The 20,164-nt window shown below is 35.5% G+C and overlaps 1 protein-coding gene across 6 annotated transcripts in view; it reads left to right on the forward strand.

Annotated features, from left to right (window-relative positions):
* Positions 1 to 20,164, forward strand: part of PDE1A (phosphodiesterase 1A) — a 376,053-nt gene that overhangs the window by 239,850 nt on the left and 116,039 nt on the right. For all 6 annotated transcript variants that reach the window (XM_043894606.1, XM_043894604.1, XM_043894603.1 and 3 more), the window contains one exon: positions 12,574 to 12,687. In XM_043894606.1, coding sequence (XP_043750541.1) covers positions 12,574 to 12,687 — 114 coding nt within the window. The remainder of the gene's footprint in view (positions 1 to 12,573; positions 12,688 to 20,164) is intronic.

A 20,164-nucleotide genomic window follows, 5' to 3' on the forward strand; every position in this document is an offset into this window, starting at 1 on the left:
GATGCTTCCTAAGGCCCACTTGGCTTTGCACTCCAGGATATCTGGCTCTAGGTGAGTGATTACACCATTGTGGTGATCTGAGTCATTTTTTGTATAGTTCTTCTGTGCATTCTTGCCACCTCTTCTTAATATCTTCTGCTTCTGTTTAGTCCATACCGTTTCTGTCCTTTATTGAGACCATCTTTGCATGAAATGTTCCCTTTGTATCTCTCGTTTTAATGAAGAGATCTCTAGTCTTTCCCATTTATTGTTTTCCTCTGTTTATTTGAATTGATCACTTAGGAAAGCTTTCTTATCTCTCCTTGCTGTTCTTTGGAACTCTGCATTCAGATGGATATATTTTTCCTTTTCTCTAACTTTTGCTTCTCTTCTTTTCTCAGCTATTTGTAAGGCCTCCTCAGACAATCATCTTGCCTTTTTGCATTTCTTTTTCTTGGGGATGGTTTTGATCATCACTTCCTATCCATCCTCTATCCATGGGATTCTCCTAGCAAGAATAGTCAAGTGCATTGCCATTTCCTTCTCCAGAGGATCTTCCCGACTGTGGGATCAAACACTTATCTTGTATTTGAGGCAGATTCTTTACCACTGAGGCCACCAGGTAATGTTCCTATTGTTAAGCTGTACTAAATTTGGGACTCAGTAGTTTAAACTAGTGATGATGCATTCTTAAAACTGATTCTGTCAATGTCAATGTAGTGTTCCTGAGATCTCAGAAGGAAAGAATTATTTCCAGTGATCCTGAGAGATTATGTATATGAAAGTTACATTTCTGTGGAGGCAAGGAAGATTCTGCAAAATCAAAGAGGAATTTGTGTCCTCCAGTTTTAGTAGTGTCTTGAAATCCAGAGTATTCATATACAATATGGAGGTGGGTGAGATCGGCAGGGAGAAGGGAGGAGAGTAGTAAGTGAGAGTATTAGGGACAGGAAAAGAGGGAGGGAAAGAGGGAGGAATTTGGGGAGGGATAGGGAGAGAAAATCATTCAAATTAGGATAAAATGATCTTATCTAATATATACAGCAAACTTTGCAGTAAAAGCCATCTTCTCAATCAATTTGTTGGAGGTCAGTTTGATCACTTATTTTAACATGTCACCAATTTCATCCCAAAGAAGAACTGCTCTTTCAAGACACTCTGCTTTAATTGACCCCAATTTTCCTATCTCTGGGTGATAAGATTAACAGGAGAGCTTCTCTATTTCTCTGCTTGCTGGTAGGATTTTAACTGTATTTGCCATGGAAATATTTCTGCTTCTTAGGTTTTCTGATGTGTATGATTTATTGTAACTGGAAAAAATCCATGTTGACTTTTCTCTCCATAGTTTCATATTTTTGCAGGCATATTTCTTTAAAGATCTATTTTAATATGATTTTCCTTCTCTGGTAGTGTATTTTTGAAGCATTTTGGTACAAGTACTGCATTAATTAGGAATAAATGTCCTAAACACACTTTTAAACATTCGTTTGCTATTTTTGGTGGAACTGATGCTAAAGTTGCTTTGCCCAGCCAGTATAGTTGTAGACTTTCTGGTTTCCTGTCCCTTATTGCTTTAGGAGCACCGCGTATTCATCATGTTGTTTCCATGCTCAACCTCTTGTCTACTAATTTTGTTGTTGTTCAGTCACTAATTGTGTCCAGCTCTTTGTGATCCCATGGACTGCAGCACACAAGGCTTCTCTGTCCTTCACTAGCTCCCAGAGTTTGCTCAAACTCACGTCCATTGAGTCAGTGATGCCATCTAATCACTTCATCTTTTTTTGCCCCTTCTCCTCTTGCCCTTGAACTTTCCCAGCATCAAGTTGTACTAACTTTAATTCTTTCTAAACCACATCTTCATCTGACCTTTGTAGCACTACTTACTATGCTTTTCCCCTTTGTCTGATTTTGCAAAAATATGTAATAAATTCAGCCATCATAGTTCACTCTACTCTCATATTTTATACTATTTCCCCATCTTTCCCTTTCTGTTTTTCACATATTTCCTTTTCTGTGTCTACCTCAAATCTGAAATGTGTGTGCCTGTTTTCAGTCAGTTTAGTCCATGAGCCTAGAACATGTGATGAACAGGTGTATATTTAATTATTATGTATTATTTTCTTTCCTTTGGCTTCACTGTGTGTCTAAAAGAGGCTAGAACACCTGGGCTTCAACATAATCATCAAATCATGATTGAGATGTTTTGTTATTTTGTACCCTTTTAAAGTCTTTGCTCGCAATTCAGGATGAATTTTGATATCTTGCTATTTTTCAGTCATTTACATTTGTCGTGGTCAGTGATTCCAAAAGTACTGAATAATGAACTTGATTTCTAAGTTAAATGTGAGCAATTATTGTTTTGTGAACAATATATCAGATGTTATACTTTAATAGGGGATTATTTCATTAAAACTCTTTTTATTATTATCAAAAAAAGCAGTCAATTTCCCAGAATTAAATAATCTCAATGATTTAGTTCATTTTAGCTATTTTTCTTTAGCATATTTCCAAATAATATGCCTTTATATTTTTTGATTTATCAATTTCAGACTTTACCAACTGACATCTGTAATGTTAATAGAGGAAATTTCTATTGTATGTTACAATTTCAACTTCCCTAGCCTCATCTTCTCAAAAGAGTTTTATTATATCTTATTTTGTTTTAAGATCACTGCTGTTTATAGCAGTGTGGTTTGTAAGTATTATTCACTTCTCAATCAAATAGAGTCAATCAAATGACTTATATCTTGTATAATTTTTTTCTTTTTCCTTGATTTCATAAGCAGTGTATTTTTATAATTTTATGCTCAACTGATCTGTCAGAACAAAGTTCCAAACATCCCATCAGTTTCTTTGTTCATCAGTTCCATTTTTACCCCCAGAGACTTCCCTCCTACTTCCTTTCTTCTGTACTCCTACTTCAATCTGGACTAGTTAATTCCTAGGATGCACACATATCTCCTTTGGAGGCTTCTCATTTTCACTTCTCTGTATTAAAGTTCCTGCTATGTTCTTGTTTTGGTCAAATGCATCTCCCAGTTGCTTACTGAAATAGAATGCATAGAAAGTCAGATTTTTACAGTCACTGAATATCTGAAAATGCCTTTATTCTTTCTTCAAGCTTGATTGATAGCTTTACTGAGTATAGAATTGCAGGTTGACCCCAGGACCAGCTACATAATATACAGGGCCCAGTGCAAGTTGAAAGTGTGGGACTTCTTGTTCAAAAATGATTAAGAATTTCGAAATAGTGACAGTAAAGTGCTAAACCAAGGGTTGGGGGGGAGATTCTCCTAATTGCAAGGTCCACTATGACTCTGAGGTTGGATACTCATGAAACTGACCCTCGTGGTTAGTTGGACCCTTACAAAATAGAGATTTTTAGTTCTAGAAATTGTCCTTTTTTTGAGAATTTCCTCCATTCCTGGTGTCTAGAATTTTGCTAATTAGATATTAGATCTCCAAAACCAGCATTCTAATTTTCTAATTCTAATTCTTATCATTATTATTCTATTATTCATTTTGCTGTCTTTATGTCTACTTCATGGGTTATTAGACATTATCCTCTACCTCTTCTGTTGACATTTTTATGTAAATCATCAGTTTCAGAATCTAAGAGCTTTTTCATCACTATTTACTCTATTTTTAAAAAGTCACAGCATGTTCTTCTCTCATGGATGAATCTCTTCACTATTTTTCTCAGTTTTTGTAAAATGAAGTATAGTTGATTTATAATGCTGTATTAGTTCCAGGTATACCACACAGTGAGTCAATAATTTTATAGATTATACACCATCTAAAGTTATTATAAAATAGTTTGTTCTCTCTATTGATGAGTCTGTTTATGTTTTGTTACATTCATTCATTTATTTTCTAGACTTCACATATAAGTGAAACAGTGTTTGTCATTCTCTGTTCAACTTATTTCGCTAAACATAATACCCTACGGGTTCATTCATGTTGTTGCAAATGACAAAATTTCATTCTTTTTCCATGGCTGAGTAACATTCCATTATATATCAGTGTGTGTGTGTGTGTGTGTGTGTGTGTGTGTGTGTGTGTACACCACATTTTCTTTATCCATTCATCTGTTAATGAATACTTAACTTACTTTCATGTCTTGGCTATTAGAAATAATGCTGTGATAAACATTGGTGTGTATATATGTTTTCAAATTTGTGTTTTCATTTTATTCAGATAAATAGCCAGAAACCTCCATACTCTTTTCCATAGTGACTGTACAAATTATATTCCCATTATCAGTGAACTAGGGTTCTCTTTCTCCACATGCTTGCCAATGTTTATTATTTCTTGTCTTTTTTATGGCAGCCATCTAACAGGTATGAAGTAATATCTCATGTGGTCAGTTTTTGATTGGAGTTTTGACTGGAGTTTTTGATTGGAGTTTGATTTTGTTTCCCTTTCATCTTGATATTATTTCTGTTTTTTGTAAGTTTCTTTATTTTATTTAGATAAATCAATGTCTTTCATGTTTGGGGTTTTCCTTCAAGGCTTGCTCATTGATGACAGGCCATTAATATTGAAGAATGTGTCTGAAAAGTGATTAGAATCTCTTTGTTATAGGTGGTGCTTGTCACCTTCTGGGCTTCACTGAAAGTTGGAGGGAGAACAAGGACAAACTTTTGTTTCCAAAGTTTTATTTGTCTGGGACTTTTCCGTCTCTCCTGTGGTTAATCCCACAATCTCCATTCTGTAAATAGGTGGGAGAAAAGAACCTGAGGTATCATCACTCAATATGCTCATTTTTGTTTAATTTCCCTGTTTCCAACCTGGCAATCTTGTCTCTTTTCTAGGTTTGCTACAGGAGTAGGTAAGGATAATCTCCTGCTACTTGGGGTGGAGAAAGGAATCGAAGCTGTGAAAAGATTTTCACCATTTTTTTTAAGCATAAAGACAGATCCTTGGATTACAAGATCTTTGCTATCCCTATTTCCTCAGCTATTCTGAGCTTCTCTGGACATTAGTCATCTTGCTTCTCTCAATGATCACCCATCAAAAGCTCTTTGCTTTGTCTTTCTTGGTATCTGCTGAATCAGTTACCATATTTCACTATTTTTCCAGAAACTGTATTATAAGCTTTTCTTTGCTCTATTATCTTCTGTTCTTTCTCCTTGTACCTCTTTTATGTTTTCAGTCTGTTCATGTTATGTTAATGATGTTTCAGGGGTGAACAGTAATAAAGGCATTTTTTAGTCCATCAGGCTCCACTGCCAACCACAGTTCTTTTGTCTATTTCTTTCCTTTAAATTAAAAAAATGATATCACACATTCTCTGACCCAGCTAGCATCAGCCAACCCCCATAAACACTCCTTTCCAGAATCAGGCTCCTCCTGTGTGAGGGTGGCAATTTAGTCCCACGGTTCTCCTGCATCTCCTATGGAGCATCTGGTCCTCAGCATTATGTGCAGTTTCCCTGGGCAGAGCTCACTCTAAAGCTGATCACTACAGAAAGCTGGAAGTAGCCCTCTATTTAGGGTGTTACTTCTCTCCAGGAATACCAGGAAAAAGTGAATGCAAGTTGAGTGAGCCCCACTGACTTTAAAGCCCTAGCCCTATAGTCTTTCCAACACTACAGTAGAACTATATTGAACGTCTCTGGTATGAGAGGATGGTGCTGTAGGGAGTGTCATAGAAGTTAGGTAAAAAAGATTGACATAGTAAAATCAGATCATTTGAGGAGTAACTAATAAAGAGAATATTTAAAGTTGTTACACCCATGTAGGGAATTACGAGGGTAATGCAATACCTCTGGGCTGATAACATTAGGCTCCAGGGATGTGTTATACTTGAAAAGAGAAAGAGAGAGAGATTGAAAGGGGACTCGGGAGAGGGTTGTTTGACAAATGACCTTCTGTGCTGGGTGCCTCTCCAGGGAGGAGAGAAGAATAACAGGGCCTTCATGCCTCCCTTCCTCCTGTTTCCTGAAACCAGATCCAAGGTCTGCTGAGGTCTCTGCATTCTCTCCCTCAGGGCCAGGAGCGGGGCAGAGCCCAATAGATGGATCTGGAGGGGCAAGTGAAAGACATTTAACACAGAGGGGCCACCTAAGCTCAGTGCTAGGCATGTGTTTTGCAAGGTCCAAGAGAATGACGTAAAATGTTAAACTATGGCTAACAAACACATGAAAAGATGCTCAACATTACTCATTATCAGAGAAATGCAAATCAAAACCACAATGAGGTACCATTACACGCCAGTCAGGATGGCTGTATCCAAAAGTCTACAAGCAATAAATGCTGGAGAGGGTGTGGAGAAAAGGGAACCCTCTTACACTGTTGGTGGGAATGCAAACTAGTACAGCCGTTAGGGAGAACAGTGTGGAGATTTCTTAAAAAACTGGAAATAGAACTGCCATATGACCCAGCAATCCCACTTCTGGGCATACACACCGAGGAAACCAGATCTGAAAGAGACACGTGCACCCCAATGTTCATCACAGCACTGTTTATAATAGTCAGGATATGGAAGCAACCTAGATGCCCATCAGCAGACGAATGGATAAGGAAGCTGTGGTACATATACACCGTGGAATATTACTCAGCCATTAAAAAGAATTCATTTGAATCAGTTCTAATGAGATGGATGAAACTGGAGCCCATCATACAGAGTGAAGTAAGCCAGAAAGATAAAGACCAATACAGTATACTAACACTATATATATATGGAATTTAGAAAGATGGTAACGATAACCCTATATGCAAAACAGAAAAAGAGACACAGATGTACAGAACAGACTTTTGGACTCTGTGGGAGAAGGCGAGGGTGGGATGTTTCGAGAGAACAGCATCGAAACATATATATTATCTAGGGTGAAACAGATCACCAGCCCAGGTTGGATGCATGAGACAAGTGCTCGGGCCTGGTGCACTGGGAAGACCCAGAGGGATCGGGTGGAGAGGGAGGTGGGAGGGGGGATTGGGATGGAGAATACATGTAAATCCATGGCTGATTCATGTCAATGTATGAAAAAAACCACTACAATATTGTAAAGTAATTAGCCTCCAACTAATAAAAATAAATGGAAAAAAAAAAGTTAAACTGTTCTTCAGTGGGTCTGCTGTGTGTGCACCCTATCTCTAATGTTTCTTCCCTGGTTTAAATAAATACTTAGTAGTAGGTGAGAATCATTACTTTTTCTTCATCAGAACAAATATATTTAAATATATATATAAAACATAAATATATTTATCTACTTAACATATAAATATATTTACTATATAAAAATGGAGTTTACAAATATTTTATATTTTTATAAATATATATTTTAAATGTGTATTTATATAGTCAAATATTTATATTTAAATATGTGTATATTTACATATGTATTTACTATACATAGTTATTTAAGTATGTAATTTTAAAGAAAATCCTTGAGTTGATATAGCCTGTAGTATTTCAGAGGTGTGACAGTAACCAGATATAAATGATTGGTTCTCCCTTTAAAGTTAATATGGTCTTATTGTTCTTTGCCTCTAAGGAGGAACAAAATTGATCTTGAAAGCATTTCTAACTGTTCAAGTGTTTGTATCTCTGTACTTAAAAGGAATACTTCAAAATGTTGGGAACCATGCAGTGCCCATTTCTGTGATTAAAAAGTACACTCTTGAAGTAAAGTGATAAATAGTTAACCCAAAATGTGATTTGGAAGAAAAGGAAGAAAAATTATATATTTCTTTGCACTTAAAAATTCATTTTTCCATTCTATGTTCTCCACTTCAGTGGAGAACATTTTGCTTCTTTAAATGTAGACTGTAAATATATTTTAAAGGCCAATAATGTTTGCCATACAATTGTTCCCATTTTTTCAGTGATGCCAATTGTTTTGGGAGTTATTTATTCTATAAAATAAAGATATCAAGGGATTTTACAACTGTAACATTGGCCTTTGTGGGAAAAAAAGTTTCTTAAAAAGACTTTCAATTTATAAGCCTTTCTTTTTCGACAAAGGTTAGACTTTAATTTCCTAAGCATTGACCTGCAGAATAGACAAGAAAACGTCACTAAATAATGGCTTCTTGTCATCATTTTTTAATCATGTTAGAATTAGAGGCAAGCAGGACTTACTGAAAAGGACAGAGCAGCTTCTAGTTCTGGCAGTCCCAGTTTGTATGTCTTTGTGCACTCCTGTGTGGCCATATTTTAATGTTAATGTTAATATCACTCTAGATATTCCTTTAGCATTACCTCTTCTGCTTCCTAGTGTGGCATTCTTACAACCACATCCTTCCCTCTTTTGTATTTCAATTATGTAAAAAATAGGGACATTGATAGAAGTATGATTATTTTCAATTCTCTTTTAAGTTAAAATTATTAACATACACATCACTCATGCTTTACAGCATTAGAGATATCCTGGGCATTTTTATCCTAGAATTAATGAAGACATGCATAGACACATGGGATTTTTCAGTATAATATCCTTATTATGTAAGTGGTTCTTTTGCAAGATAGGGTTTTATAGCAATATCTTAGAAGCTAAGTTTAGAATATATGAAGTACTTGATTCTGAAAACTACATCATTTTACATTGCATATTTTTTCATTTGGAAAGTGGCAGTTCTATATTTGAATAAAAGTACTCAAATCATTTTCTACAGCTCAGTACTCTTTGTTCAAAAGTAGAAATTGCTTTTCTTCCATGACTGCTTGACTGGATCACTAATTAGATCACAGATCACAGATCACAGATCTAATCAATTATTTTCAAAGATGGTTTCTATTTTCATTGCTGGCTTCTTTTAAGTGTTCTGATCCTTATAAAGTGAGGAAGTAGTCCCACCAAAAAGCTAAGAATATCAAAACCTGTTCAGTACATAATACTCAGGCTGATTTTAAAAGTCTCATGAATTATCAAAGATTAGTGCCTTTCTTTTTGAAGAAAAACCATTAACATTTTAATGCTGCTTTAGAGTGCTTCCATGTCTTTGATATTACATATTAAAAATTTAAGTATTTTAATGGAATTGGTTAAAAGTACAGATATGTAACAGAAACATCTATTTTGCACATATCCATTTTCTATCTCAAATTACATATTTCATTTTATAATTTATAATTTGATAAGTATGAACATACGTATGCACCTATGAAACCATCACCACAATCAAGAAAATTAACATTTCCATTACTATCAAAACTTCTTCCAGCTCCTTTGTAATCTTTCCCTTCCTCTCTTCCTTCATCTCTACTTCCTAATTCCGGGCAACCTCTGATCTGCTTCCTGTCTCAGTAAGAACAGACTGCATTTAAAAATTTTATACAAATTGGATCATACAGGATGCATATATCCTGTCTCACTCACCATAGTCATTGTTCAGTCACGTCACTGTGTATCAACAATTTATTCATTATATTGCTAAGTAGAACTTCTTTGGATGGATATGGCCCAGTTGGTTTTCCCTTTACTTGTGGATGAACATTTGGTTTGCTTCCAGTTTGGGTCTATTACAAATAAAGCTGCCATGAACATTTATGTCCAAGTATTTGTAAGGACATATATTTATTCTTCTCTCCACCAAAGAATAGAACAGTTGAGTCATGTGACAGACACATGTTTAACTTTTTGGGCAATTGTTTTCCAAATTGATTGTACTTATTTACATTCCCAGAAGTTGTGTGTGGTAGTTTAAATTGCTTCACATTTTTGCCAGTATTTGGTATGATCAGTTACTTTAATTTTAGTCATTCTAAAAAGTATTTGATTCCTTGTTGTTTTAATTTGAATTTTTCTGGTGACTACTGATTTTGAGCATCTTTTCATGTTTGCCATGAATATATCAGTTTTGGTGATATGAAAAAATCATTAGCAGATTTTGTATTGGATTATTTATCTTATTATTTAGGTTTGCAAGTTCTTAACATGTTTTCTAAAAATCTTTATCAGATATATGATGTACAAATATTTTCTCCCAGTCTGTGGCTGGAAGTTCTTAATATTGGTGAAGTTCAACTCATTATTTCATTGCAGGTGTTGTATGTATGACATCTTTGGCTTAACCAAGATCACAAACATTTTCTCCTATGTTTTCTTCTACATGTATAGTTTTAGGATATACATTTAGATCTGCAATGCAGGGATGGAACAAAGTTCCTTTTACACATGGATATTTCTAATTATCCAGTATAACTTGTTGTGAAGGTTATCCTTTTTCCTCTAAATTATCTTTGCGTCTTTTCCCAAAATAAATTAACTATATATTTGCGGGTCTATTTTTAACTTTATAAATCTATTGATTTAGCTATTGTATTATCTTGGTGCTAATAATGCAGTGTATTGTGCCATTTATACTGTACAGACTACTGTAGCTTTAGAATGTCTTGAAGGCTTATGTCTTGAAGTAGTGTAAATTCCCCAACTTTGTTCTTTTTGTTAAATTTGACTATTCTAGCTCCTTGATTCAATGTGAATTTCAGAATCAACATGTCAATATATATAACAACAAGAGAGCCCGCTGGGATATTTACTGGGGTTACATTGAATCTATAAATAAATTTTTGGAGAAATGACATGAAAACAATATAAAGTCTTTCAATCCATAAGCATGGGTGTATCTTTCCATTTACTTAGATCTACCATTTTTCCTTTCAGTGATGTTCTATAGTTTTCAGTGTATAGGGCTTGCACATACTTTGTCAGATTTATAGCTAGGAATTTTGCATTTTCAGAACTATTGTAAATAGTATTGTTTTATATTTTAATTTCAGATTGTTCATTATTATTGTATAGCATGATATTAATTTTTGTATCTTTTTATACTGTAAACTTGTTAAAATCATTTATAACGTTTTATCACTTCCAGTAACTCTTTGGTATATTTCCTCAGATTTGCTACTTAGACAATCACATTGTCTGTGAACAAAGACAGTTTTATTTCTTTCTTTCCAATATGAATACCTTTTATTCTTGCCTTGTAGCTTTGGCTAAAAGATCCAGCGCAATTTTGAATATCTGTGGTAAGAGTAGAATCTTGTTCCTGATTTTGGAAGGAAAACCTTCAGTCATTTAGCATTATTTATGACATTAGCTAGATTTTTTTGAATTTTTCAGGTGAGTCAGCTCCCTCTAATCCCTAAAGTGCTAAGGATACATAAGTGGTATATTTTTAAGCTGTTTCAAAGTATGAAACTCTTTCTTTTACTTTCTACATAAAAGGAAATTTTACTAAGTACAATGTGTTTGGATTATAGAATTACAAAAATCCCCTAAAACTCTGTGTGTTGCTCCATTATTATCATATTCCGTATTTTACACAAGCCTCAGAGCCAGGCTTAATTTTTCTTTTCTAAGTAACCTGTTTTAGTCATTGATATTTATTTTGTTTTGCTTTGCTGACTCTGGACAAATAAGACTTTTATCGACACATGGAATTTATTTTGCAAAGTTGTTGTTTGATAATATTTTATCATACAAAAATATGTGATACAAAAAGTAATTGTAGTTGCCTGAATAAGAAGTTTTAAGCTAGGTATGGCTCTTTTCCATGGAGAAATAAAGTTTCTTATGGATGAAGAAATGTAAAATACCACTGCTGAAATTTGTAACTTGTCTTGATACCCTAAACTGTGGTATTGGAAATCATCCAAAGTAAGTTTTCAGAGAATCTGTTATACTATCTTTAAGGCAGTGCCTAAAAGTAGATGTATTCTATTTTCTCTGAAATACCTTTTCTCAAGAAATTAAATTCTGCCTGCTGACAGGAAAATGGGTGAATTGTATTCACAATGCTTATTTATAGTGTATAGTGACTAAAGAACATGTTTTCTTTTTCTTTTTATTAAAGGGAAGTATCTTTAGAAACACTTGGTTTATAGTTAATGCATAGAAATTTCTACAAGTGTTAGAAAATTATTGAGATAATTTGTACTATTTCACTCCCTGAGATATCTATTTCTGCCTAAAAAATTATTTCAAAATGTAGTGACTTAAAACAATAGTATTAATTACATCACAGTTTCTGAGTCAGAGATCCAGAAATGCTTTAAAATTTCTCAGTTGTGATACATGATTCTATGGGCAACAACATGAGAAAACATTTTGTAGTTTTGCCTCAACTGAAAAATCATTGCAATAAAAACACTAAGCTTGTATACATATATTTTTTCTCATCTTAATTATATTTTCTTGAATCTTTTGCCTTTTATTTTTGTTTCTACTGCTATAACCAGTGAATAATTGATACAATACTGGTCAAAAGAGTACCTGTTAAGTATTTCTTATTGCCAACTCTGAAGAAGCACAACAGCCATAGAATAAATTCTAGTATTAGAAATACTTTTATGAAAATAACCTATATTGTTTGAATTTTCAGAAAAACTGTGTTTGAAATATGGTACATAAACCTGCAACCTATAGTCTTAATATTATTGAGAGGTGAATATAATTTCTGATAGTTGTTTAAGTAATAAAGATTGATCTTAATTATACCTCAAATATACCTGGACATATTGCTATTTAATAACCTGGAAAGATAAGTTGAAAATTTAACCCAATTTGTATATTTAATATTGACTCTTTTCCTTATAGTCATGATAAATCTCTCTCTTTTTCTTTTCTTGGCTACTTTTTGAAATAGACTAAGATGCTTAGTGAAGCAGCTGGAAAAAGGTGACGTTAATGTCATCGACTTAAAGAAGAATATTGAATATGCAGCGTCTGTGTTGGAAGCAGTTTATATTGATGAAACAAGGTAAGTTTTAACCCCCTTGCCCTTTTAACTTTTTTGCTTGTCTCCTTTTTCCCCCTGTTTTCTTGACCCTGCTTTCATATCTTGGCTAAGAAACCAAAATCAAAATCTTATTAAAGCTTAAAATGTTCTTCTTGATGTAGCCATATTAAGAACTGTGATTCTTTCTTTTAAAAAATACACACTTTAATCTAAATGCTTGAATGATACAAAACAGTCAATCAATAAAGTAATAAGCAAATTAAGTCTCCTCTCCCCCTGCTCTCACAGTCCTTAAGCCCAGAGTTTTAAATGTCAGAGATAGATGTAAGCTTACACTGATTTTCACTGATATAAGAGTTTCCCTATTATCTCAAGATTTCAGAGTTCCTTCTGAGAAAACGTGTCACATGTCCATATCATGAGAGGTATCTATCAGACACTGTATAAGGGCTTGCTAAGTGCAATTCCCCATGTGTATTTGATAATCATCTAAACTCCATCATAATTATTAATACCAGAGTGGTAAGGAGATTCAGAAATGGGAATTCATTTGAAGAGGATTGTTACCTTAGTCCTATGGCGCTCAATCAGGCCATTCGCTTTCAAGGTGTCATTGGGCAATTTCTGGAGACACTCTCGGTTTGGCTGATGGGAGCTAGCTACTGTTTTAACAGGTAGAAGTCAAGGGTGCCACTAAACATCATAATATGCACAGGAAAATCCCCCACAAAAAAGAATTATCTAGTCCCAGATGTTAATACCATAGAGGTTAAGAAATCTTGGCCTAAAGGAGAACAGTTGAGGGATCCTGTTGAAAGAGAATGGACTTCCAGATGTTGGTACAGAAAAGGTACTGAGTTTTTCAAAGTCAAGAGGCAGGTGGAGGAGAGGTCTTTTGAAGGCGTTGTCCAACAGATACGGATTTCAGAGGGTAAAAGCAGACTTTGTGGGCCGATTGTTGATATAGAAGACAGAGTAGGAATCAAAAATTCAGCATAAATATCAAAGAACAAGGTACCCAGTTGGTGTAGGGTGCTGTCTCTGAAGGAAGCACGGAAACTCCTCAGGAGAGAAAAAGTAATCAGCATTTGGGTATTTGTCATGCAGATGACAGCAAACCCACCAGTCTTGTATGACCCTTTGACCCCTGTCTGCCCCACCACATTGCCGAACAAGAAGAAGCTGCATAGTGAGTGGGACAGGGGACCAAACACGGAGGCTGAATCCATCACACTCGTCTCCTCTGCAGGCGTCTCTGCCTTGTCGGCCTGAGTGTGGGGCAGGTGAGAAGTGTTAAATCAGATGCGAGATTGAGGTGTACTGGACTTACACACACACACACACACACACACACACACACACACACACACATGTTATTTGGTAGGTAATAAATTCACAAATCAAAAATCAAAACAATATAAAATGGTACCTGATGAAAGTCTTTATCCACCTGTTTCCTAGTCTACTCAAGTTCCCTAACTCATAAATTTCTTATGAATATTTTCAGTGATTTCTTACAAATTTTTATTTCATATTTTCCCTCTGGTTCTCATAGAAGATAACATACTATTCATAACTTTCATTCTGATTTTTCCGCTCAACAAGGGAACTTGGTCTTCCCATATCGTATACCAACATTTAAATTTTAGGCCATAAGAATTTTTACTGGTAAGTGATAAAAAAGGGTGTGGTGAAGACCAGGCTGCACAGTGATTCTTTTTCTCTAGAACAGAACTCCTCTGTTAAACCACAGTGTGAAGTCATAAATTAAGAGAAAAAAATCATAGGCACACTTTTAGAATGATTTTTAGTTAACTTTCACTGAATGAACATAAATGTATATGATTCTTATACACGAACAGAGATTCAATGGGTAAATTTTTTTAAAAATCAAATATTTTTCCCATAATTTCCTTGCCTTCATTTTTGTGTGTGCTTTTTCTTGTTTACAAGTTGACTGAACTTAATTTAAAATTTCTTCAATCTGTCCTGGACATTTCATTTTTTATACTTATTTATAAAACTTATGAAATTTTGCCTTTAATAATTATTTGGAAATTTACACTATTCATCTTGTAATGACATAATACTATCCATTTTGACAAAATATTATATGCTTTATTTATTAATTTTTCCTTTATATTTCCTTTCCTAGAAAATTATGATTTCAAAGATATTTTTAACTCAGTTCCCCAGGATCCTTAATTCATTTAAACATATGTTATATTTCAAAGTATAGTTCCTTTTCATTTGAAACTTGCTCTTTTGTGGGAAGAAAAAAATGCTTCACTGCTTCAGGATACAAATGTGGGTTTTTTTTTATCTTTACAATACAACAAAACATCCCAGCTCTTAACAACACATTATTTCCAAATGCTTACTCAAATGACACAAAACTTCTCACTCTTTTATTTTAATGCCTCAATAGCATCATGAATTTTAAATTGGATTAATAATAACATCGCACGTATGTACCATCTTCCACGTTTTCTTAGTTTCATTAACTTATAGTAATCTCAGCACAGTCCTGTGTAGTTGGCAGGGTGATCATTACTTTCTGTATTTTACTAGTGAAAGAACCAAAGCGTCTGAAGTAAACTGGTTTGCCAAAGGCCACAAACCTAGACTTTGGCAAAATTGGGACTAGTAAGTAACGTATGACATCTTTCTTAGTGCTCATCCCTCTATAACTGGCAGAATGTTGTTATCAAGCAGGGTTCAATGAACCCTGAAAGATTTAGATGACAATGTGTAAAATATTGTGATAGTTAGATTGTAAAATCTAGAAAAATAGTACCTAACATTTATTACTAATAGCCTATTATTATAGCTATATGACAAGAACTCTTCTAAGCACTTCAATGTACTATTTCATTTAATAATCATAGGAATTCTAATGAGATTAAAACTTATATTATTACCATTTTACATATGAGCAAAGAGAGTCACAGGAAAGTTAGATGGCTTATGTAAGATATACAGAGGATAATTTAAAGAGTAGAGTTAGGTCTTGGCGCCTGACTCTAAAGGCTGGGTTTAAGCACAGTTCTCATCTGCATCCTTTTATTCACATCTGACAAAAAGGTGATTTTAGAGACTTCCTGGAGTTTTGATGAAAGCTCACATAATAACAGGATTGTCAGGCCCATTGGTTGGTTGACTGTGGTTACATCTTTTCTCAACTCTGCCTTCAACATCGTTTGCTTGAAATTGCCTATAGATAGAGTATTTATGGAATGCAAAAGTAGAAAGTCAAGAAACACCTGGAGTGACAGGCAAATTTGGCCTTGGAGTACGGAATGAAGCAGGGCAAAGGCTAACAAGGTTTTGCCAAGAGCACACACTGGTCATAGCAAACACCCTCTTCCAACAACACAAGAGAAGACTCTATACATGGACATCACCAGATGGTCAACACCAAAATCAGATTGCTTATATTCTTTGCAGCCAAAAATGGAGAAGCTCTATACAGTCAGCAAAAACAAGACCAGGAGCTGACTGTGGCTCAGATCATGAACTCCTTATGGCCAAATTCAGACTTAAACTGAAGAGAGTAGGGATAACCACTAGACCACTCAGCTATGACCTAAATCAAATCCCTTATGACTATACAGTGGAAGTGGGAAATAGATTTAAGGGACTGGATCTGATAGACAGAGTGCCTGATGAACTATGGATGGAGGATCGTGACATTGTACAGGAGACAGGGATCAAGACCATCCTCATGAAAAAGAAATGCAAAAAGGCAAAATGGTTGTCTGAGGTGCCTTACAAATAGCTGTGAAAAAAAAGAAATCAAAAAGCAAAGGAGAAAAGGAAAGATATATCCATTTGAAAGAAGAGTTCCAAAGAATAGCAAGGAGAGATAAGAAAGCCTTCCTCAGTGATCAATGCAAAGAGATAGAGGAAAACAATAGAATGGGAAAGACTAAAGAGCTCTTCAAGAAAATTAGAGATACCAAGGGAAAATTTCATGCAAAGATGGGTTCAACAAAGGACAGAAATGGCATAGACCTAACAGAAGCAGAAGATATTAAGAAGAGGTGGCAAGAATACACAGAAGAACTGTCCAAAAAAGATCTTCATGACCCAGATAATCACGACGGTGTGATCCCTCACCTAGAGCCAGACATCCTGGAATGTGAAGTCAAGTGGGCCTTAGAAAGCATCACTACAAACAAAGCTAGTGGACGTGATGGAATTCCAGTTGAGCTATTTCAAATCCTGAAAGATGATTCTGTGAAAGTGCTGCACTCAGTAAGCTAGCAAATTTGGAAAACTCAGCAGTGGTCACAGGACTGGAAAAAGTCAGCTTTCATTCCAGTCCCAAAGAAAGGCAATCCCAAAGAATGTTCAAATTACCACACAATTGCACTCATCTCACACACTAGTAAAGTAATGCAGAAAATTCTCCAAGCCAGGCTTCAGCAGTACATGAACCATGAACTTCCAGATGTTCAAGTTGGATTTAGAAAAGGCAGAGGAACCAGAGATCAAATTGCCAACATCTGCTGGATCATCAAAAAAGCAAGAGAGTTCCAGAAAAACATCTATTTCTGCTTTATTGACTATGCCAAAGCCTTTGACTGTGTGGATCACAATAAACTGTGGAAAATTCTGAAAGAAATGGGCATACCAGACCACCTGACCCACCTCTTGAGAAACCTGTATGCAGGTCAGGAAGCACCAGTTAGAACTGGACATGGACCAACAGACTCGTTCCAAATAGGAAAAGGATTACTTCAAGGCTGTATAGTGTCACCCTGCTTATTTAACTTCTATGTAGAGTACATCATGAGAAACGCTGGGCTGGAAGAAGCACAAGCTGGAATCAAGATTGCCAGGAGAAATATCAATAACCTCAGACATGCAGATGATACCACTCTTATGGCAGAAAGTGAAGAAGAACTAAAAAGCCCCTTGATGAAAGTGGAAGAGGAGAGTGAAAAATTTGGCTAAAACTCAACATTCAGAAAACAAAGATCATGGCATCTGGTCCCATCACTTCATGGGAAATAGACGGGGAAACAGTGGATACAGTGTCAGATATTTTTTTGGGCTCCAAAATCTCTGCAGATGGTGATTGCAGCCGTGAAATTAAAAGACGCTTACTCATTAGAAAGTAAGTTATGACCAACCTAGACAGCATATTAAAAAGCAGAGGCATTACTTTGCCAACAAAGGTCCATCTAGTCAAGGCTATGGTTTTTCCAGTGGTCATATATGGATGTGAGAGTTGGACTGTGAAGAAAGCTGAGCGCCGAAAAATTGATGCTTTTGCACTGTGGTGTTGGAGAAGACTCTTGAGAGTCCCTTGGACTGCAAGGAGATCCAACCAGTCCATCCTAAAGGAGATCAGCCCTGGGTGTTCATTGGAAGGACTGATGCTGAAGCTGAAACTCTAATACTTTGGCCTCCTCATTGGAAGAGTTGACTCATTGGAAAAGACCCTGATGCTAGGCTGGATTGTGGGCAGGAGGAGAAGGGGATGACATAGGATGAGATGTTGGATGGCATCACCAACTTGATGGACATGAGTTTGAGTAAACTCTAGGAGTTGGTGATGGACAGGGAGGCCTGGCATGCTGCGATTCATGGGGTTGCAAAGAGTCAGACACGACTAAGCGACTGAACTGAACTGAACTGAAGAGTATTTATACTATAAAAATTGGCATATGATACAAATCAGGATTTTTTTTTTCTTGGTGAATATGTGGTTAACTATTTGTTATCATGCTACTGCTTAGACCCAGCATTACTTTGTACATATCTTCTAAAACTAGTTTGATGATTAAAAATATCAGCTCAAGAAATTTTAGAGGAAAAATACTTGAAATGGTTTGATTTTCTATAGACTTAGTAAGACACAGGGCTTCCCTGATAGCTCAGTTGGTAAAGAATCCGCCTGCTCTGCAGGATACCCTGGTTTGATTCCTGGTTGGGAAGATGACCTGGAGAAAGGATAGGCTAACCAATCCAGTATTTTGGGGCTTCCCTTGTGGCTCAGCTGGTAAAGAATCCACCTGCAATGTTGGAGACCTGGGTTCAATCCCTGGGTTGGGAAGTTCCCCTGGAGAAGGTAATGACTACCCACTCCAGTATTTTTGCATGGAGAATTCCACGTGCTGTATAGTCCATGGGGTCTCAAAGAGTCAGACACAACTAACTTTCTCACTTAGTAAGACACAGCATCAGGCTGAGATACTTTTTGTTGCCATGTGTATATAATTTTTAAAACTGCATTTGCCTTAGGGATATTAGTAAAACAGAGATAATTGAGTAAGCATTTAGTTTCTTTTAAACTTTAAAAATACTGATGACTTCTGAGATTTTTTTATTAGAAAATTCTCTTTCTATAAAAAAATGTTTCAGTAAGTATTCAAGAGAGGCATTTGGAGGGGGCTGAACTTCAAAAAAAGATTAAAACATGATAAAGCAGGATAGAATGGAAACTATGAATTGGTTTAATTCTCCCCTATACACACACACACATACATATATACATACATACATTTTCCCACTAAGTTTTAACAACTGCAGGGTTTCAGTTAAGATAAATCAAAGCACAAAATCTCTCTTGAAATATGAGTAGAAAAAATAAAAAACAATTTCTTTTAGAATTAGAATTCTGACTTTCTTTCAGGAATTATAGCAAAACTCCCTAATGAATATGACTGTTGGTTTTTTGACAAAACACTTTCAAATGCAAATACCAGCATTTTATGAGTCCTGCTTTCAGATGTATCACTAGAGGCTTTTGTTTTTCAAAGCCACACAGATAAAATCGAGAAACATGTGACCTACAAAAAGCTTCTGTTTGATTGTCCTTATTTATATTTGGATATTGCCAGGAAAAGTAGCATTCTTGACCTCATAAATTGCTATTCAATAGGATAGGCAGCTGGCTGGGAGATACACTTTAAATGACGGAAATTATGCTTATTAATATTGCCCTGCAATACAATTTGAGGAGGGCATGGCAGCCCACTCCAGTATTTTTGCCTGGAGAATCCCATAGACAGAGGAACCTGGTGGGCTACAGTCCATGGGGTTACAAACAGTCGGGCATGACTGAAGTGACTTAGCACACACACACAACACAATTTATAACTTTATTTTCTTGATATGAATTAATCTAAGTCTTACAATTACCACTGTTTGATTACAGACTCCAAATTCAGAAAGAGTGGGCTGTTCAAAGTCAGAATGCTCCACCCAATACTCTCTTCTTAAGAGTTAAGCAAGTGACTTAACTTCTATATTTCCTAGCTTTATCTTTGTAGATTAACAATAATGACAGTGCTAAGTGCACAGTTTTGCCTTGAGATTAAGTGTAACACCATATCTGACAGAATAAAAGTTAAATTATAGAGTAAATTTTAAATTGGGACTTCCCTGTAGCTCACACAGTAAAGAATCTGCCTGTAAGGCAGGAGATCCGGGTTCAATCCCTGGGTTGGGAAGATCCTCTGGAGAAAGAAATGGCAACCCACTCCAG

Source organism: Cervus elaphus, chromosome 33, assembly GCF_910594005.1.
Source record: "Cervus elaphus chromosome 33, mCerEla1.1, whole genome shotgun sequence".
Taxonomy (NCBI): domain Eukaryota; kingdom Metazoa; phylum Chordata; class Mammalia; order Artiodactyla; family Cervidae; genus Cervus; species Cervus elaphus.